Source organism: Balaenoptera ricei, chromosome 18 (genome assembly GCF_028023285.1).
Source record: "Balaenoptera ricei isolate mBalRic1 chromosome 18, mBalRic1.hap2, whole genome shotgun sequence".
In the NCBI taxonomy this organism is placed as follows: Eukaryota; Metazoa; Chordata; class Mammalia; order Artiodactyla; family Balaenopteridae; genus Balaenoptera; species Balaenoptera ricei.
Genome location: NC_082656.1, coordinates 74,734,663 through 74,757,401, shown reverse-complemented (window position 1 = coordinate 74,757,401; position 22,739 = coordinate 74,734,663). Strand labels below are relative to the sequence as shown.

The 22,739-nt window shown below is 36.2% G+C and overlaps 1 protein-coding gene across 5 annotated transcripts in view; it reads left to right on the top strand.

Moving 5' to 3' along the window:
- FGF14 (fibroblast growth factor 14) overlaps positions 1 to 22,739 on the top strand; it is a 615,412-nt gene that overhangs the window by 485,017 nt on the left and 107,656 nt on the right. For 4 of the 5 annotated variants that reach the window (XM_059902611.1, XM_059902615.1, XM_059902613.1 and 1 more), the window contains 2 exons: positions 922 to 1,032; positions 7,068 to 7,171. In XM_059902611.1, the coding sequence (XP_059758594.1) occupies positions 922 to 1,032; positions 7,068 to 7,171 (215 nt within the window). The remainder of the gene's footprint in view (positions 1 to 921; positions 1,033 to 7,067; positions 7,172 to 22,739) is intronic. The other variant, XM_059902614.1, reaches the window with a different exon arrangement.

Sequence of the window (22,739 nt, the reverse complement as noted above, 5' to 3'; positions counted from 1 at the left end):
AATCACGTAGATGTTTCTTTTCAAAATCCTACTCTTCCAAAAACACCTGTATTCTAACATGCTTGATCACATGGATGCTGTGATTTTCATGTATTATTTTTCAGGTTTTCTTCAATATCATAGTATCTTTGAAGAAAATCTGTGTACCATGGGGTCATTTTTCAAATTCAGATATACATAGAAACAGATGCTCTCACTTTCTAATTTCTCGAGAACTAAACATAAGGCTGAGGATATTCTGTTTTGAATAGCTTTTTATGTTTGTTTTTGCATGTGGTTTTTCTTGTGTGTGTTCAGCTGTTTGCAAGTTCATCATTTTATGATTGATTACAAGATGCTTTGTTTCATCATTCTGTAATATCCTCCTGTTTTGACAGCATGATCGCATTTGCATGTCCTATCCAGGGGTGGTGGAGAGATGCCAGTTGCCATTGCGGGAATTCTGATGTCCCCCATCAAATCTAGTCATGAGATGAGGATGGCCTTTGAAAAGACACATGCAAATGTTTAAGAAGCCTTTAACAAGGTTTCTTAAAGCCAGAAGTTTGCAAAACTCTTGTCCTGCCATCCTGAATGGTATTAGTTTAAACTATTAAGCTAGTTAGTTTAGGACTTAACTAATAACTAAACTAACAGATTAAGCAGTTTAATCGTTACCTAAACAACCATGTAAATACACACATATCAGTTTCATAAAATGACCTATTAGCTTCAGCTGACGACTGCAGTTTCTTCACCTTCTGTGATTAGCATCTTCCAGGTTTGAGAAATACAGAGGCATCTGGGAAACATAAAATAAAAGGTGCTATGTCCATAAAATACCCTCTTACTTCTGAAAAAGAAAGAAAAGAAACAGAAAAGAAAAAAGAAATTCAATTGTGACACATTGTGAGGCTTATGACCACTATGTTTGCCTTTCAGATCCCCAGCTCAAGGGTATAGTGACCAGGTTATATTGCAGGCAAGGCTACTACTTGCAAATGCACCCCGATGGAGCTCTCGATGGAACCAAGGATGACAGCACTAATTCTAGTAAGTGACAACCTCAGGCCACCAGTGAACACAATTGGTAGAAGATATGCTGCTACTTAAATGACTTAAAAATACACTTGCAAATATTGGGTTATGTTCATTCATTTTTACAAATGTTACACAATAGAGTGCCATTGACAATTTTACTTGGACCACATGGATGGAAATATTCATAGAGCCACAAAAGAAACCTGTCATTTTAAGAGACGTATTAGTTAATCTTTTCAGTTTTTTTTTTCCAAACAATTGTCATATCCAGCATTATTGTTACTTTAATCTCATTATCATCAAAGTCAAGTAACTACACTGACACGTTCAGGTGAAAGTTGATTACATGTTTACTTTGGAAGTTTTATCTTTATTAGGCCTGTAGCTTCTTAATGATAACTGGAAATTCAAGAGCTACAAGGATTAGTTGTTTCAAATAATAGAAATGTTATGTTTCAAATAATAGAAATATTATTTTTCAAATTCTTTGTGTTCAACAAGAAAAGATAATATCTTTCTTTATAGAGAGAACATGAAGGCTGTGTGCTTTTAAATGCATTGTACAAATTGTTTATTTGATAAAATTGGGTCTGTGCTTTTAATTTTTTTTATTTAAAAAGCCACCCACTTTCCCTTGTTTTAATGTCTGTCTTCATTTTACTATTTCTTTATATGTAACTTTTCTTTGTATTTTTATTCTGGTGCCTGCCCCTCTTGTTCAATTGTGTTTTCCTTTCCCATTTTCTGTTCATACTGGCCTCTGATTCCCTTTAGTTTAGCACATCAGTTCTAAAATAGACACACTTTTTATTGCTCGGGAGAATTAGTGAAAAGCAAAAATTGATTTTATTAGAAATATTTAATCACATATTACTAGTAGATATGAATCTTTTCATTGATTTATCATTTATCCTTCATATACAGAACATCATTCTATGGAAAGAAGGAGGCTTTGAATACATATAACCAAATTATAGATTCTTCCTGTTTTAAAATCTAGTAATCAACTGTTGAGAAGCACTGATTCTGAGAGCAGCTAATGATATAGACTATTTTTGCATTTGGTGTTGCTAAGTGAAATATCAATATTTTCCCAGCCATTGTGTTTATATTTTAGACTTTGGACATCGCTTCATTTTTTATTTTTCTTTCAATTTTAAATATTTTCTGTGTTTATCTACATTCTCCTCCTATTCAATGTTTAATCTTTTCCTCTCTTTGTTTATATTATGTCATCCTTTTGTACTTTAAATTTTTCCCTATCATATTTGTTCATTGATTTTTGTTCACTTTATTTCCTCTTTTGATTTAGAAAAAGAGAAGGTAAAGCAATTCAGGCACAGGGAAGAAAGAGAAGACATTTTTATTCATAAGACTGATGTCAAACATTGTTTACTTTTTGGGATTTTGATATTAGGTTGAACTTTTCAAATCATCAGCACTTGACCATCTTTGACCTACAAAAGATGTCAGTTTCTTCTGATTCATGTTAATACATATATATCTGCTCATTTTCCCTTCCCCACTTTTAACTCCTTACCCATTCTTTGACAAAACGCATTCTCTTTTTCTTACATCTTACAGTCATGGGGGTCATGGACTTTAGAGATTCCTAAGTTCTCACGTCTTCAGTGTTCTCTGATTTTCTTCGGCCAGAGTCTAGTAGAGCACGAGAACAAGTTTTCCATAACCATGGTTATGATAAGAGCTATGACACTCTGATTTATCAGACTAGAGGTTGATGCCATCCATTTTGACAAAAGTTTTCAAGAAAGGAAATATACTATAGCCGTATGAAAATGCTGCTTAGTTGGACTTCCCGGAAAAATAATTTCCTTCAAACAAATGGTTTATGAGTTTTTTCCCTCCCTTCTCCTTTTGTTTTTGTAATGCCAAACAAATTGGTTATTTTTCATGATGGACTCAATATGGAGTTAAAAAGTGTCAAGTAGACACTGTCTTTTAAAAGCATATTGCTTCACAACTGAGTAAGCAGCACAGTATTTCCTAAATTGTGAAAGTACAGATGTAGACATTATACACACACGTGATTATATCTGGTTATCTGCATAATATTAAACAGTAGACTGGAAAGCTGAGATAGTAGAAGATACTAGACCTTCTGTTGCTGACTGTATGCGGCTTCTTTCCTCCTACTGTGTAACTGCACCCGAGGAACAAGAATCTCTGGGTGGCTCGTGAAATCCTTTCTAATCCCCTTAGATACTGGTGAGGAACAGTTCTGGGAACCAAGCAGGAACAGGAGCCCCAGTGGACAAGAAAATCAGAACCAAATCAGAGTGACCTCACTAGAGGGACTTCGATTGCTATGCAAAGATCTGGCCCACGGTTTCTTTTCTTACAAGTTACCATTGCATTTTATGTGCCCTTTAAGCCAGTTAGGTTAGTTTCTTTACCATTTCAGCATTTGCAAAGACAAAGCAGAACAGAATAAGACAGTCTGAGATAAATGTTTCCTTCTCAAAAGGTTATAAAAATTGTATGACTGTAAAATTTAATAAAACTTGGCAGATTGTAGCAGCTTTATAAAAGCAACGGGAATTACTAATTAACTCTACTTTTGTGTACTATCACCATCTTAATTGAAAAACACAGGTTTTTAGGATGAATTTTAAGATATTTTCTTTTCTCTGGTTTATCACAGTAGTCTTCTACTCCTAGGGAAATCGTTAGCCTTGAAAAGTGTTCTTTAGAAATGGGGGTGAGCATCAGAGATGCTGACAGACAGACAGGTCCTCATTAGAGCACTGCCCTTTTTGCTTGAGGAAGGCTATGATGTAATAATTCACAAACACATTCCATTGTTTTATATTTCTCTGAATGCAAAACAAGGATTAGTCATCTGTAGGTAGGAAAAATAAAGAGAAATAACCTACACGTCACCCTGATGCCATCCCAGAAGTCATCAAATGACAAAACTGAGGCTTGAATCTTCAAATTTTCATGATTTGAGCTCAATAAATAGCCCGCTACTGAATATGAGATTACGTAAAACTAGGTAAAGTCAGAACCACCCTGCTCAGCTTCCTTTGTCAAAAAATTTAAATGTGTTGGAAAGGAGAAAGGCCTGCTGGCGAACCTGATACTAATGTCCTCCCAGGCTTAACGGCCTGAGATCTAGAACTATCTGGGCAAGAAAATGGTTGATGATGGATAATTGGTCCTAATAGAGAGGTACTGGAGCAACTCACCTGCTTACCTAGGCTTGCACGTGCCCTGGAAAGATCTTTCACAAAAGGTAGTGGGCACCTGGGTTACTTCATCACTACACTCATTTTCCGGGGTGTGTTTCTTTAAAATTCTTAGAGTTTCCCTTCTATCTGCTAAAGGTCAGCATTACCATGACTATGGTGTTTGATTAGGGAGTGGTTTTCTTCCCCAATTTGCTTCTGGGGATGCCCCGGGGGTTTTCCTGTGCTCTTAAACTTCTTTGTCCCCATTACCAGATACTGCAAGCAGAAGAGGACTATAGAAATACCCATATGCAATAACTATTGCAAGATCAAAGCCTCACACAAACCAATCCCTCTCACCTTAGAAGTTCCCAACCTGATAACTTGCTGTTTAAAAATGGCGGGTCATTCACAGTGCCCACTCCCGGACAGGCCTTAGGAAGGTGGTTCTCACCTTGGCTGTAGATCAGGGTCATTTGAGGAGCGTTTTTTAAAAAAAATTCGTGATGCCCTAAACCCACTCCCAGAGACTGATTTAATTCCATTGGTCCGGAGTTGGGCATGGCCATCCTATTTTATGAATACAGCTAGTTTTAAAGTGCAGCCAGGGTTGAATGAAATTCACTATTATATGGAGACTAGAGTGTTCCACAGAATGAACAAAGTAGCATGGACATCTTCATTATTCTTACTCCCCTAGGTCTTGTGACATTGCTTTATAATTATGTTGTATACAAGAAGAGTGAAAAAAACGTAAAGATGTTTCATTTAATGTGGGTATCTGTGGTTTTGATTAGCACCATGGTTCAGTCATGGTCAGCTCTGAATAGGTTTCCACATTACGGTGGTTCTATGGATTCACTTTCTGTTTTCATCCTGTAAATTGTAATAACTATTATTATAATTATTATTCAGGTCCCAACCAAAATCCTGGGGAGGGAGACAGTTTTTTTTTAGTACAGTCATTTTAGACTATCTTCTATAATTTTACTCTTTCCCATACTGTATTATTTTAGTGAGCTCATGATGCACTTACCTTCTAGGATTATTCCATCTGCCCTATATCAATTATATGGCACCTACAAATACCATTAGATATGTATGAAGGTTAGAATAATTAAGTTTGAATAGATTAGGATAGAATAGTTTGCATGGACAGATGTACAATTATGGTTTTCAAAAAAAACTTTTGCACATAAATCAGGAATTACCCTATGATGCCCATCCTTTCAAAATATAAGGGAGATGGGACAGTTCAGGTATTAAAGAAGACAGTGAAAATGGCCAATGGCTTTCTCCTATGAAGAAGGAATACTAAGAGTTACCATGACACAAATACTCAATAAATCCACACTCATGTTTAATATTAAATAATAGAAATAAGCAAACATAAGCCTTATTCCTCCATAAGGATATCATAAGCTCCTAGAATCCAACAGAAGACAATCCAGTGTTAGTTTGCATCATGAAAGCTAATATCCACCTAACCATATACGCCCCTGAGTGTTCTTGCAGGATAATTTTCTAGGGCCATGGCCTGCCATTTTCCTTTCATCATCTGAGTAGCACAGACATCTTGAGATCTCAAGATCAGTAATATGTAATAATTGGAAGAGAGGGTATAATTTTCCCCTACCCTATTCAGAGAAAACATGTGCCTTGGAATTAAATAGAACACAATTTAGAAAGTCCATTTAAAATTATGCACTGAGTAAACCTATCGATTTAAGTCAAAATTGCCCACATTTTTCAAGCTATGTATCTTTTGTGGAATAAAGGTGAGAGCCTTAACCTAAGATATTTTACTTGTACATTTACTTCGACATTTTAGTGATTTCATTGCCTCTTCTGGCCTGGTTCTATTACTTAGAATTAGACTTGAATTAAGAACTTGAATGGGAGCAGATAACCTCCCATAATTAACAGTTATCTTATAGATGTGTCTCTGATAAAATCTCCAAGATCATCCAGCAGTTATCACCAAGAATAGTGTTAGAATACCCACTACACAGACACATGTAACCATGGCATGGAAATGCATTATTAAGGATGTTAAGACTTTTTTTAAAAAAAATCAGTGATAACATTGCTGTCTGCACAATGTGAAATATACGTAAAAATACATTTTTGTCAATAAGAGAAGAAACAGAACATGGAAACATGAGTTTTTATCTCTTAAGTGGGTAAAATTGAATACTTTTCCCTCTTTGTTTTAGTTTTCACTCATAGTCTTATGAAATATTAATAAAGAAAATTATCTATGAAATTTGCATGCCATTCAGTTTAATTAGTTCTTTCTAAATTTAGCACATTGGCAGGTGCACATCATTTCTGGGCTCTGCTGGCATATCATGTTGGTTCTGCAAGAGTAATTTAGTTTTGGAATTACCTTTTAAACTTCTTGCCTGTCCTACATTACAGTGATGAAGCAAACCTTCTGCTTAAGAGACCAGAATAAACACTCAACTTGGGCTCTTAAAGTTCTGCTCTTTCAGAATCTTTGTAGCTTATTTCTTTTGCTATCAAACGGTGTCAGAGACAGTGATACTATAATCACGATTACAGGCTTGATTCTAGAATCTCACTTACAGGCTTGATTCTGTTTATTATGCCATCAGTCCTTCAGAATGCTATAGGGAGACTGATAAGATCTATAAATTGGAGCTCAAGTGCAAATTTTACTTGTAACAGAAGCTTCTTAAGTAGAGAAATTAAAAGTTAATGAATTGGAACTTCTCAGAAGGTTGTAACAAGCATAATGTTTCTCAAATAGAACAAGTGAAACAGAGAAAAGGGATGGGGATGCTTTGCTTCTTCCTGCCCTTTGGTGACAGACTGTCTTTCTCTTAACAGCACTGTTCAACCTCATACCAGTGGGGCTGCGTGTCGTGGCCATCCAGGGAGTGAAAACAGGGTTGTATATAGCCATGAATGGAGAAGGTTACCTCTACCCATCAGTAAGTAGCATGCCCAAGATATTGGCCATTCATTCAATGTCTGCAAAATAGCGATAGCATCAACCACAAAAGTGAGACAGTTCTGTCTCATGACTCTCATTTTTGCTTTAGTATTTGACCTTTACTGCAATGCTGTAGGAGCTATTAATTCATTAGTCATCAATGTTTGATAATATCAGTGTATCAAGTGGAAGAGTTATATCACCTCTTAAAATTGTGCATTTGCATATTTTTATATGGCCCAATTCATAGAAAATTGAGCAATTTTGAAAGCATTGATATTAATATAATCTTTTTCTACTGTTTAGAATTGTGCTTGTCTTAGGGAGTTTCTTGTAAAAGATTATTTATAAATGTGAATTCTAAAAAAGTAAATTTAGGAGAGAGTAGTTCTTTTAAAAATGAGAATTCAGATTGAGTAAATGCTTTATTGGGAAAATAATTCTAAAATCAAAATGGATATTGCATTTAAATTTAAGCAAGTCTCGGTTTTGTGTTAATGTGTACTAGTAGCTGGGCACCTTCTAGCCTCTTCTGGAATATTTACTGTTTACAAATAATTCATATCCAGATATACTGTATCCATATATTATAATGCAGTTGGAATTCATATCTGTCACAAGTCCAAGCAATAGAGACTTAGGTGAAAATACTTCTTTCCACTATCCCTTGAGCAAAAGTGGATAAAATCATGGAGCCTCAAAGAAAATTCTCTTATTTGGGTTTGCATGTCATCTTAGTATAAATCCTTTAAAACTCTGTTGTTGTTAAATATCATCATCAAAAAAACCACATGTAAACATACATACATTTTACATACACGCACACACCTAAAACTTAAGCAGAGAAGAAGCATTCTCTGGGGCCTCCCGTGCAATGTGGTATATTTTCTTCAGCAAATCCGGGAAATCCTGTCAAAGAAGATGAAATATGAGCTGCAGATTCCCTTCGTGGTGAGCTGGGAAATGCTCTTGTCCTTTGGAACGTTCCTCCGCCTTCCCTGAAGGGTGTTCCTGCACACAGACCTGGGCCCTACATTATGCAAATTGCATTCTGTTTCACAAGATGAATATTCAACATATTGGGAGCAAGGGGAAGCTAGAATTCCCTATCTCTCCTTTAGGAAAAATTCGATTCAGATAAAGATCATTTTCTAGAGATACCTTATTTCAGATAAAAGTCAGTTTCATTGATTTGACATTTGTTCTGTTATTTTTGTTTCTTTTACCCGCAAGTTATCTCTGAGATGCCTAAAAATTATTAGATGCAGTTTCTGCCATAGCTTCTAGTTCTGTTTCTGCTGATGATTTTATCATGTTGTCCTGCTCAGGTATATGCATTGATGTCAGGGGAAATGTAAATGTTTGTTTGATCTTTTTGCTTCTGAGATGCTTTCTGTTTTCTTGTGATGAAGTTGCACGCGTATGCCGTTTTTTTAAAAGGTAGAGAATATCATCGTATGTGTCTTAGCTGAAAATCCAAGTGCTGGTTGTGTCCAGTGCAGTCTAAGTGGTGCAGCAAGAATAGAGTGAGGACAGAGCTAACTGCCCAGTCCAGTCCTCGGCACCTTAAATACGGCCTTTCCACCCAAAACTCATATCTGTGGGCAGCACATGCCCTAGGATTAGTCCCAGGAACACCATCAAGCTTTTTATCTGACCCACTGTTTTCTACTCTCACCTTCCAGATTCTCCAGGTACTTGGCTTCTGTGCCTCCCTTTTGGTGTCTTGATTCTCTGATTTGCAGGTCTTGGTTTTCTCCTCTTCTCATTTTTGACTCTTTGGTCCTGAACCCAGGACCTGGTAAGGAGTGCTCTATTCACCCAGCCTTACCCTAAAACGTCCCCTGCCCAGGCCAGGCCCTTACCATGCTCAGCATCTTGTAGGAAAAGGATTTAGATAAAAATTGAATGTGATTTCCAGTTTTTACTAATATTCTACGGTTAAAGTGCTCTGTTTATTTCAAGGTAATGAAATTTGAACTGCAAATATTTCAGGAAAAAAGAATGTTTTCCCACATTCAGTCCTTTATTCCATAATTAGTTTCTGAGAGCCTACTAAAATAATAATCTAGAACAACACAATATAACAATTACTATAATATGTAATAATAATAATGGTTAATATGTATCTAGTGTACTCTGCCTAGCGCTAAGTGCATTACAGTCTTAGCCCATTTAATTCTCCCAACCAATTAAGCAAATATTGTTAAAATGATAATACTGATGAACAGAGAGCTTAAGAATCTGTGCGGTCACCCAGGGAGTAGACAGAGAAGACAGGATTTGAGCCTTATTAGTCTGACTCATTAGCTTACATTTTTAACTGTTTCACTGTACTGCTTTCATGTGCCAAACAGTTTTCATAATATGGTCTGGCACCCATTCTAAGAAGAAGTTATAAACACAAGATGAGGTAATAAAAATCTTTAGAGAATTGTTACCTAGGGAAGAAACTTAATTTCAATTATTAAGAAGGATCATTTGAAACATAATGTTTCCTTTGGAGATTCTCAAATTAAAAAATCGTAGAAAATGATAGTTAGCGGAGGAAAGGTTGATATTATATACTGGGTGCTTAATATTCTTAAAATGTATCACATGTAACGTTTGAGCTTAAATTTTTAAAGCCGACATGGTTAACCCAACTAAGAAGTTTTGAACTAAGTTGAATAACTTTTTGAAACGGAAAACTCCGCTCAAGCTAAGATTTACAGAAAAAAGTTAATGAAGATTGAAGTCCGAGAAACGAAGGAATCTGTTCTAAGCTTATGCCCACTTTAAAAAGATCAAATTAGACTAGTGTCTGATATGAGACCGCATTTATTGAGGATCTATAAATTTAGAACATAGGCAATAAAATCCTCAGATCATTCAAAGTGAGTTCCATTAAATGAAAGTCACACTAGGGGTCTGACTTGGAGTGTATATTCCTCTATTTGTATTTCAGGAAGTAACTCTCATAATCCCTTGCCATCCAAATAAAGATATTTAATTTGTCAGATAATTCCACCTCAGGGGGATGAAAGAAGGTATCTTGACTGAGATGTAAATAATCACATTTCCGATGCTGAAGGCACTTGTTCCCTGTGGAATCTCTTCTTCAACATGACAAGAGTCATTTCTTTTGTGGTCATAACGATTGTAATATGTTTCTTGAAGATGCCTCTCAAGAGATTTGATGTTAGATACAAACAGTTTGCTTGAAGATAGAATGCAAGCTGCATGGTCACGGAACAGAAACTGACAAGGAAATACTTTTTTAAAGAATTAGTTTAAAATGATATTTAGGAAAAATGCATGTTGACCAACTATCAACTATTTGTAGTGCACTTGTATTTCTGTGCCCATGGAGTGATGTGTGAGTTCTTTGCTCATCCCTGATATCCGTCTTGACTCTGAATAGCATCTCTGGACATCCATCCTCAGGAAACTGCTCACTATTTATCCCAGTGCTGGTGGGGTACCCTAGCTGTGCCTCCCAGTGTTCTGTTTTTCTTTAGGTACCAGGCAGTACATGAGGTTAATCATGTAATCTGAGCTACAGTGACTGTCTCTGGCCATCACTATCCATTGCAGGTGAGCCAAGGGCCTCAGTAGCCTCTGATGACTGCTCATCCTGGGGACCAGCCTTTTGTTCTTTGATGTGACCCCTGGGAGCCGGGAGGCAAAACTCTAACTGAGCAGGTTTCCATTCATCTGGTTACACAGAGGTGCCCCTTCCATTTTTCATCTTTCATTCTTCATCTCTCTGAATGGGTCAATTTCTTTATCTTAAAAAGTGTATTAAATTTGAGATGATTGTTAATGTCTTTGTTATTCTAAGAATCTATGACTCTATATGCATGTTTTTCCGCACAAACAATATCTAACACCTTTTGAGAATGTATATATGTATGTGTGTTGTGTGTGTGTATGTGTATATATATATATCATTTGTGTGTGTCTGATTTGTGTGTGTTTCAGTGGAATTACACATTGTGCCTAAATTACACACACATTTATTTACATGATTACAGTTCTGGTCAGAGTGTTTCTATTTCTTTGTACGAAATGTTAAATAATAGTTTTAAAATTTACACCTATTCTAAAGGTTTACTTACCATGCTGAATATATATTTCTTTTTTTATCAAATTTTCCTATGGTCTCTTCCACATTATGACTCAGATGGATATATCATCCAGGCTCAAAATGGCTATTATCCTTTCTTGGTATTTTGGCTCAGATAATTTCTAGTAATAAGAAAGCAAGTATAGTGCTTCAGTTAATTTATCTCCAGCGTTCATGTAGTTCCTATGACCCTGAATACTGAGGCACAGAATATGATTGATTATGACAAAGGCAAGAATGCCGTCATTCTACTTAAGGTCACTTACCAGAAGGAAAAAACAATTTAGAAACAAAAGCAAATGGTAGACTACATATAACTAATTTTAAGTCGTCTTTGGACAAAAGGAAAATATGAAACATCCTATTCTTCTATTGTTAGGTTGATAGTAGGCAATAAAAATAAATAAATAGACGTTCAGGCTATCCAAGTTCCAGTGCCATTTTATGGAATTTGGAGGAAGGAATTGAGGTTGAGATGGAGAAGATACTAATAGGAAGAAGAGAGAAAAAAAAGAGAAGTGAAAAGAGAAGGAGATAATAAATCAGCAGTAGGAAGATGCATTAGGCAGCATTGGGGAAAAGGGGGACAAAAGAAAGAGAATGAAGGGAGGATGAGAAAAGGAAACGGCCAAGGGAAGAAAATGGGGAAGATACATCACAAGGAGGGGAGAGAGGGCAGGTCATACCTTCACTCCCTCCATCACATTCCTGGAATCCACCTGACTCCTGGCTCCAGCCTCCCACTATGGGGTGGAGAAAACAAAATCCTCCTTCTAGAAGCACAGTCTAGAGTTTCGAATCACACCTAAAATATTTTTTCTTTTCTATCCCCATAACCACTTTCACCTATTTGCCCTTCCAGAATGGTAGCTATGCCTGGTTAGTATTATAGCCATATTTAACTTCCAAAGGATTATACCTGTAAGAATGAGTGGAAAGAGGTGAGTGGCAGTGTGAAAACCATTGCAGTAGTCCAGGTGAGAGATGCTGAGTGTATTCAATGGAATGTTATCACCCTAAAGAAAGAAAGAAACCTGCCCTTTTCAACAGCATGGATGAACCTGGAGGGCATTATACTAAGTAAAATAAGCCAGACACATAAAGAAAAATGCTGCATGATCTTACTCATGGAATCTAAACAAGTCAAATACATAGAAGCAGAGACTTGAACTGTAGTTGCCAGGGGCAAGAAGGTAGGGGAATGGGGGAATAAAAGAAAAAGAAAGAAAAAAGAGTGAATTAAATAGAAATTGCAAACTGCAAACATGTGTTTTGTTTGGACAGACTGTGTGTGTGTGTGTGTGTGTGTGTGTGTGTGTGTGCATGCACACACACACATACACACACACTGTGATCTGAATGCCTTTAGGTTGGGCAAGTACTCTCCAGTCTACAGTTTGGCCACAATGACAACTACTCCTTTTTTTTTTTAACTTTTATTGGAGTATATTTGATTTACAGTGTTGTATTAGTTTCAGGTGTACAGCAAAGTGAATCAGTTATACATATACATATATCCACTCTTTTTTTTAGATTCTTTTCCCATAAAGGCCATTATAGAGTACTGAGTAGAGTTCCCTGTGCTATACAATACGTCCTTATTAGTTATCTATTTTATATATAATAGTGCGTATATGTCAATCCCAATCTCCCAATTTATCCCTCCCCCCACTTTATCCCCGGTAACCATAAGTTTGTTTTCTACATATGTGACTCTACTTCTGTTTTGTAAATAAGTTCATTTCTAAGGGAAGACACTATATACACAGTAACTTTGTTTCTACGCACATGTTAACTTTGTTTCTGGGCCTAGAGACACTGGTGTTGGCAACCCCGGAATTAAGGGACTGGAAAGGCTGAGAGATATTTGAAAGTGTTTCTTGGGGAGTTATGGGAAGAACTCTGCAGCTGTCCGGGTAGGGGAGGTGACAGAATCACAGCTCACTCTGGTGTGATTAACTCAGAACCTGGTGAGCTGTGATGCTTCCCTTGAAGAAAACAAAACCCAGAAGGAGGAGGGAGCCTGGGTGGAGGAAGGTGCTGCATTCAGTTTTGGAACCAGGATATCCAGGTGGGTTATAATCCCCCTGCTGGATGATGGCTCATGTATCCTGGAAGAACCACATCTAAGGGCTGTCTTAAGAATGGTTTGCAGATGGAGAAAGAATTGTTCTGTGATAGATAGTGATTGTTTTCCCTTTCCTGCTGAATGTCGGACAAAGGTGAAGAAATGGGGTCAACAGCATCTGCGTGGATGAAGTTAGATATTAGAAAGAACATTATTAAGTATCATGACTTCTTGAAAAAGCTTTCTAATATATTTTGCTTGATTTCTAAATATACAGAATCGATAGAGGCAATTTTGGACACCAGGTAGTAGAGCAGAGGACTAGCTGAGTAAATTCATAACTTGTGCCTTTATGAAAATGATGCTAATAATATGGGAACAAAGTATCAGGCCTTTGGATATTCTTACAGTAATTCGCAATCCTCATTATACGTAAGACTTACTCAGATAGCATTGTAAATATCCAGATCCCAGGACATTAACCTAAAAGGTTCCCATTCAGTGAGTTCGATATGCCTCAAAATCAGAATTTTGAATATGTGTCCCAGGCATTTCTAACACATGTCCCTGAAGGAGTACCCCTGATAAACAAGGGTCTGCATCACTGTCTCAGGAGCTGTGACTCTGAGATGACATGATTTTTTATTTACCATTGCTTTATGATTATTGTTACTGTTGTTATTTACAAATTCATGGTCCAGTTCAAGCCCCTTTGAAGTAAAAGCAGAATGACGTGACCATAAGCAGTGCTCAGCTTTCCCACTGATCAAATGAGCTGGGCTTTGAGGAGCTGCACAGAGAAAAGTCCGAGCCGTGATCACTCTGCTCAATCTGGAAAGAATAGGACAAGAAATGTGTCCTTGAGCATCAAGATAATATAGGGAAAGACGGGAATTTTGCTGGGACTTGAGAAAATGAAGTAAGAGAAATAGAAACAAAGACATTGAATTTGCAACTAGTAACAGCTGGTTTGCAAACTTGAAAGAAAACTAGTCTTCACCATGTAAAAAGCTCAGGGGTTCTCCCTGAGATGATCAGTCTGGGGCCAGCACGCTCTGCTGACCTGAAGGGCTGGTTCAGAACAAGGACATCCTGTCAGAGCAGGTTTTCAATGACAACAAAGCTGGGTTGCTTCAGAAGTGAACTCTTTTTAGGATTTTTTTTTAAAAAATTACTTATAAAATAAATATATCTATATTTAATAAATTGTGTATTTTCCCTAAGCCTCTGTTTCCTTGGAGACAAGTTTGTTTTCCTCTAAGCAGGACCTTCCCACACAAGTCCCATTTCTGGAACAAAGGAGGCCTCCTTCTGCCCTAGACGATCAGCAGGTTCCTGATGCTTGGAGTTTCTTTTCCGGGTCCTGTGAAGAGGGTGGGTTGATCCCATGTGGGCCCACCATTATATACATTTCTTAACTATACCAAAGCCCCTACACCTCACAAAAATTAAACACATATGTCTGATAACAAGAGTGTGCAAGAAATATATAGAAGATCAGCTCTGCTCAGTATAATTGTTCAACACTTAAATATAGGCTGAAGAATCAAGCACTCTGTAGAGATGTGTATAATCATAAATTCATTTATTTGCTCATTCAAATCAACCAGTATTATTGTATGCCTCCCACTGACAGCTATTGTGCTGTATGTGCTGGAGCTTCAAAGATAATGTGAAAAATTCCCGATTTAAAAACAAACAAACCAACAACCAAAACCCTCTAAAGTCCAATAGATATGAGAAAATCATTCAGAGGGCATCTTGACTAGATGAATTCTAAGAGTCTTTTCTCCTCTCTTCTCAGAACCTGTGATTCCATGATTAGGTTTGTACATTTCCTATCACTCCTTTGATAGTGATGGATACGTAAGAAGTCTTCAATCTGTAGTTCTTGATTGCTTATTGTTAAGGTGGAATCAGTTTCACCAGCAAATTTTATGAATCTATTCCTTGAATGCCTTCCTTGTTCATGCTATTTATTATGCATGCCACTTATCTTTTTTCCCCACAAAAAAACATTAAGCATCAGCAAAGAAGATAGGAGTCTGTTAATTTCTCGAGTTAGAATTGCAGAAAAGCACTTATTTACACATTTCCTTTCCTGAAAGGGCATGATAAACTCACAGAGGCAGAACTCGGATATGCAATGTCTGCCTCTATATCATGGTCATATTTACATTAATGGGTGAGTGGTAATGCTGTCCTCATCTTAAAAAAGAATCTCAAGGCAAAAAAGTAAACCCTGATTTCTAGTAAATTGTCGCTACCAGTTGAACAATTTAAAGCAAGAGCATGAATAATGATAATTAGAGACAGGACTTCGTTGTTTCTATATGTTCATAAATGATATACTTGTAGTGTCAAAGAAAAAATATCATTGCATTTTGCAATTTTATCCTACTTTACTCTAGGGTGAAAACTATAAAATACTGTAGATAGTAACAAAATTTAGGTTAGATCTAAATGTTTCAATTTTTTAAAAACCTGTATTTGTAGAGGATGGATGGTAGATGGTGAAAGGAGTTTTTATATGTAAGGAATTTCAAAGACTACCTGAAAAATTGAGTCCTAAATCAATAGATAATATTTGAGAATGAACTATCTCTTTGTTTTCATTCTCCACACCATGAAAAAACTTTTGCAAAAAAAACTAAATACATAAATGCTAAGAAGGCCGATATACCATATAGTGAATGACAAATCAGCTCTAACATTAAAGCAGTAATTAATACTACTAAAACTGGGGGAAAATTGTGATTCTTTAAAAAATTGTTTGTGTATGTGGAACTCCTCCTTATTGAAATTGTATACACCATCCACCCAAGTAAAGTTGAAGGGGTTTGTTTCTGATTATGTATTTTACTTTTAGAGAATTCTTTCTATTTCTGGGAATGGGGTTGTATGTAAGCTACTTGCCAGGGACTCTTAGAACCCATGAACCATGAGTTCATGGTGGGCTCTGAACAGAAATTGGGTGTTTCTCTCAGTTTCCTCAACGCAGCCCATTTCTTAGTAATTTACATTCCATTTCTTAGTTACTGGGAATTAATAAGAAATATTATTTAGAAAATAATTCATAAAAATATGACTCATTTTTTTTCCAGAGAAACTACTATAGTTACCATTACTGAAAAACCAAATTGGCTGTTTTTCTTCACATTATTTACTAAAATTGGAAAAATTGTTCCTATAGTGAAAACTCTATTGTTCACATATATAGTTTTTATATATGTGAACTCCATACATTTTAACTTTGAATTATTTCTCTGTATTATGGAAGGGTGTTTTGTGCTCTGAGCTACTTAGGGTTTCGCTGAATGTTGGCTGTTTGTCTTAAGGTAATGTATTCAATTTGGATTGCAAGTTCGTGGAAAGGTACACAGTGTACTTCTGAATAAGGACATAGTAGATCTCTTGAGAGTTTTATTTAGAGTTAGATATTGGTTTTAAGATCTGACAACTACGTGAAATGAAGAGATGAGTCACTTGTTAATAGGTACATCCCAACCCATGCCACAGCGTCATAATTGGTTGTTACTTGCTGTCCCAGTAGAGAAAGAGACTGAATGGGAACGAGATATTTTTGTGAGGCTTTGGAATTGCTACATCTCTGACAAGATGGAGATAATTTTATTTGGTTATTAATCCTGGATCCAGGGCACTATTTAGCAGAAATAGTTATTTGGACAAACAGGAAACATTATTCTACTTCACTCTTATGCTGGTACAAATAGTACCGAAAGGTACTAGCCTGACAAATGGTGAATATTGGTTTACGTCATGAGAGGAGGAGCTTGTATCCATGTCACGTGAGAAATTAGCTGTGAATGCCCTTCACAAGGGCATAATGACAAGGGGTTGACCTTCACTGACTCCCCATTTGTGTTAACTTCTCCAGTTAACTCATCTGTCTCTCAACTCTGAACCCTTTATAACACTGTTTCCACTCTCTAAACCTGAGGCGGAGTGCATAAGAGATCCAGATCCTTGTCATGGCAAATTATTTTCCCTTAAGAGCTGCATATTTATTGTGGTATGGAAACAACTGTATTTATTAGGAGGCATGTAAAATGCTCACAATGCAAAGATGCACATTCATTTGCTAGCACCTCTTCTGCAATCAGTACTTATTACTCATATTATTTTTGCTATTGTGTTAAATGGTAAAAGAAAATTATGTAACTTCAGAAGAAATAATGGCACCTACTGCATTATTCATTATTTAAATATTGCCATTTAACATTTTGCTTTCTATCCTGTAACCATCAATTAATGTTATCAATAGAAGCAATGGAAAAAATTTTTTATATTAAGAACTTGCAATTTAGATAACTCTACCTACCATATACCCAACTCCTACGTTGGTTTTATTCCAATTTCAATTAGAATTCTATGTTTCTTGCAATATTAATAACAGAAAAAATCAACTTTCAAACTGTTCAAAAGTTCTCTAGACAACTTTTACCTAGGGACGAGGTAAGAGGCATTCTCTTAATGTCCATGGAGAAATAAACTCTAATGTGAAATATCATATTAATATAAAGGAGGAAATTTTTAAGAAATTGTTCCACAGGTACCATAAATGGGTTAACTATTTTTCTAATGCAGTTTGAGTCCTTTACAAGACTGTTTTTACAGACTTAGCAAAGCCAAATGTATACCCAGGAGAATAGCAGTGAGCTTTTAATTTAAAATTACATTATGTGAGAATGCTTGTACATTGAAATGGGTAGACAGAAGAATTGCCTTGGGCAGTAGTTCCCTTGTGTTTACCTAAAAAAATCAAATAACACGTTGTAGGAATTAGAATGCAAAGTTCTTATTAATTTTTATGCATCATTTATGCAATAACAATAACCAAAAAAAGGGAAAAGAAACCATGTCAGGAATACGTGATTGTGTCAGACTTTGGTTCTCTGAGCCCTGAAAACCAGTCCTGATTTTATTTTATTCCTGATGGTCAGTCTTTGGGACCAGTTAGAAATTCCTCAGACTTGTTAAACCATTAACTACCAGGACTAAAATACCATGTTATTTAAATTTTTAATGAATAATAACTTCATTAGACATTATGTTCCTAATGTGACCAGGGAAAACTATGGAATGTGGTACACTGTAGTACTTCATTTCAATTATTTAATATTCCAGTCATTTGCTTAACAAGAGACTTTGCCCAAGGGTTTGCTGAAACACTGAATATCTGGCAAATTACCGTGTACTAATTGATCCAATAATGGCATGTTAAAATTACCTTAACCATTCTGCTCAATACTTAATTGTATTTTCTATTGATGTCAGTGTTCTACCTAGAAGCATTTTGTCCTTTAAAATAATTTTTTACTCTGGAAAAAAAGTGGTAGAAATGCATTATCGGTTACTTGAGAGGTTTTTACATTTGAGGCCGTAACAGTGAGAACAGCAAGATAAAGATGTAGAAACATAATGCCCAAGTCCTGGAAATGTAGAGACTGCAAAGCCCCAGAGTTTTATGTATTAATGAACTAATCTTGTTAATCCCACTTCAGAGTGAGTTTTGCAAGGATAACTCAATAATCTTGAGGGATTACTGCGTCATACCTGAGTATGTTACCACAGGGGAAAAATAGAATTATTGTACGGGGGGTGCTGTGTAGTGTGTGTGTGTGTGTTTGTGTCTAGCTCTTCTATAACCACAAACTACTAACACATACTCTTTTCCTACACGATGAAAAGGGTACACACATAGAAATTACTATTCTGATATGTAAATGTGGGTGTTTTCTCTTAGTTCTCCTGTAGGCATTTTTCTGAATACTCATTGTGAAGTCCTATGAACATAAAATCAATCTTTACAGATAGTGTATAGAATTTATAATTCACAAATCCAGTTATTTTTAATTTTTCTAAGAGTTCTTCTTTTGATTCTTCTTCTACAACTCATTTCTTAGGTGGACAACAGAGTGGGATTGGTAGGTGGACGTGTATAAAGGGAGGAGAAAATACCCAGTTCAGAAGACTGACTGAGGGCTGTCAATGCCACCAGCACTAATTGAAGCATTTGGGCCCTCTTGGTGACTCTGAGAATTCTGAATGACTTTTTATAACATGATGATGACATTTGAAACGCTTTCCAAGAAATAGATGGAACACTCAATCCTGTTTTCTTTGATCTTCAGATATTGTGATTATGTTCTGGCAGAATGGTGGCAACTAATTACGTAAGGTCAGCAGACGTCGCCATGCCTGTCACAGACACATCACGAACAAGTCAGAGCTTCCCCAGCTGTGTGGTTGGTCTGGTGGGCACAGTGCCAGCCGCAGCATTCTCTCTCTGACACTTGTTCTGCCGCAGAGAGATCCCAGTGTGGAAGCCCTGGGTTAGCAGGGAAAGAAGGGGGCGTTCTTCCTCTTCCCTGCTTATCTGTCCCAGGATCTCTCTTCAAAATTTTAAAAAGACTAAAATTATGATACCTGCGAAGGGCATTTATATTGATCCATCAGTGTATGTACATACTGGTCCTCACCTCAAATAAAGATTCCACTTAAGTACGTGGTTCTTCAGATTTGTGCTCACACAGTGTCAATTCTTGTAAGACATCTGCAAATATACCGGTTTTCTAAGTTTCAAAAAGTTTAATGAGTTTTAAAGAGAAATGAAATAACCTTTCTGAGGTCATTTTCCAATTATTAAAGCAACAAGCTTGTAGGAAAGAAAATCTGGAGCTTTGGGTTAAAAATATTTCCTTTTCTCTTCTTTTATTTTTTTAAGGATTTACAGCTCAGTTCACTTCATTGGTAGCCCTCAGGGTTTCTTTATCTCATGCCTACAACTGTTATTACTATCTTTCTCTTAATGTCACATTGCTTTCACGCTGTCACTGAAATGACCTAGAAACAATCCCATGAAAGTAGATCCCATAAAATAACATTTCCATGGCATCTTTTTATGTCCTAAAACTAGATTAAATGTCAATACAGTATAATAAGTATATAATAAAAATAAACAGTTTATGCATGATTCTAAGGGGAACTTGTTACTGATTTTTAAATTTATTTCTTTGAAAACTAAATTCATTCATTCTGTGGGTTTTACAGTTTTTAAACACAGAATATAACTTCATTTTGGCCGTGATTTTAGTAAAACTTTTATTTCAACCTGCAGTAATATGTATTCTGTGTCATATTCTTAAGAGGGCCATTTTATCACCTTATTTGGAAAAGACAAACTTAATTTCTTGGAAAGATACACATGATTACAATGTGTGTCATCACATTGATGATTTTGAAAATATGTTTTATTTAATTGTGATATATTTCTGCGTCTCCTAACAGTGATCTTCTGTTGAAAAGTTAACCGTATTCCTATTCATATTCGTATGAAAGAAATAACACCATTGCAAGGAAAATGCTAGCATTCAAGGTGCTGATATGTATATATTAGGAGAAAAACATTTCATCCATATTTAGCTGTGAGGTTGGTTTCAGTATATTTTCCATTTAGCATTTGTAATTCTGTCATAATGAAGAAGTATATAATTGTTTTATCCTATTTAATCTATGTGTAACAACCAAGGATATTTCTGGATATCCAGATTGCCAAGATGAATGAAACATTAATGTTTTCTTTGTAAAAGATACTGAAAAAAAATTAAAGGGAAGAACATGTCCTTGGTTCAGCTCTACTGCCTTCAAGTTTGAAGGGGGTTGCCAGATAATAATATTTCAGTCCATTTCCATTTTCATTCTTGCTAAGATCCTTGATAAGGTTGCTTGTCAGATACTTAGTTTTTGTACAGATTTCTACTTGTATATCCTTCATTATTGATTCTCCAGATGCTGATAAATTTTTTAAATAATCATAATATTTACAGGAGAAATAAGGCACTACTTTGGCTTATGTATGTTTATATCATTCTTCTTGGACCATATAGTTTATTTTTAGTATCCTTTTTTTAATCTTTTACTTTTGTCTTAGGTATCATGACAGCACTAGTAATGAACTGTGCACACCTGGAAATAAATTAGACACAACTCCTATTAGATCAAGCTGCTGTCCAGAGAATTGTAAGGGAGCAGCACAGAGCACAATAGGGAAACGCTGAAAAGACACACACGGCTGCACGCTGGCCAGATTGTTGGCACGTTGACCGGATATGTCCACTGTCCGTGCTGTTTTATAATTATACACTGACCTCTGCCACATGGGGGACAGTCAGGACACTTTGCACTGGACTTCAAAGCTTTCTGCCATCCTGAACTCTGAAGCCTCCCTGATGCATTGCCCCTACACCCATCACACCCCCAAACAAGGAGAAATCTTTTCTCTTCTTCAAACACCTGTAACATGCTACTTGCGCCTCACTAATGGCTCTGATGCCATTTTTCTTTGCTTAGAGACAGAGATTTTTCTCAAGCTACCTTTTTGAAAAGTCACTTTCTTTCTTTCTCACCCTTGATTTCTTTTCTGTCTCTCTCAGCATGCCTGCACTGTCGTTTCCCTGATCCCCTGTCTCTGTATTGTGACCTTCGCCACTACCCCCAAATCATAATTAGTTTCTGCCACTGGATATTTTCAAGTTAATCATTCACCTTCACATGTATCTTTGTAAATGGCCACTTTAGAGTACGTTCTTTTCTGTGCCAGCAGTAATTCTCCCTGTCCAGCTGTTATAATTAGAGGAATTGCTCCCCAAGTTTTCTTATCAGATTAGAGCTGTTATTTGTTGTTTTATAAGTTATGTACACATAAAGACTTATTAAAGCAGCACACTTAAGGCCTTGGATTAGAGATGCTTTCAACATGCAACAGTTTGTGAAAGCTGTTGTGATGATTATTGAAAAATCCAACACATAGCTAAATTTCCACTGATATTACATTTTTAAAGAAATTTTGTTTTCACTAATGAAGGTTGTGTTACTTACAAGTTCCATAGCAATTCTTCTTATCGCAGACATTTTTAAAAACTCGCTATACCTTAAAATATCATATTTATAACTGCATAAGGAATTTCTTTATAAATTTTTTTTCTGTCTTCTGCATGTTTGCCATTACATGACATTTACAAAGTACCAGCAGCAATATGGTGGTAAGGAGCTCAGAAAACAAGAACTTCCAGGCTGGGACTTCCCATTTTAGGTAGATCATAGAGACTTTCCGTTATTCTACCAAATCTAGAGAGAGTCAGCCAAAACAAAGATCTTCTTGATCCGAATCCATTCCTGTAAATTTCTACAGTGTCAGAGGAGGTGGGAATGTTGATCTCTGGCACCTGCAGTACAGTCTTTCAGATTTTCAACATCACAACTCTGCTCTGAGTTAATTGTTCTGAATTTGCCAAGGTATATTCAAGAACGCACATGTACCTCTATGGAAGTATCACCCAAGCAAATAGCTGCACATGATTTAGGGAA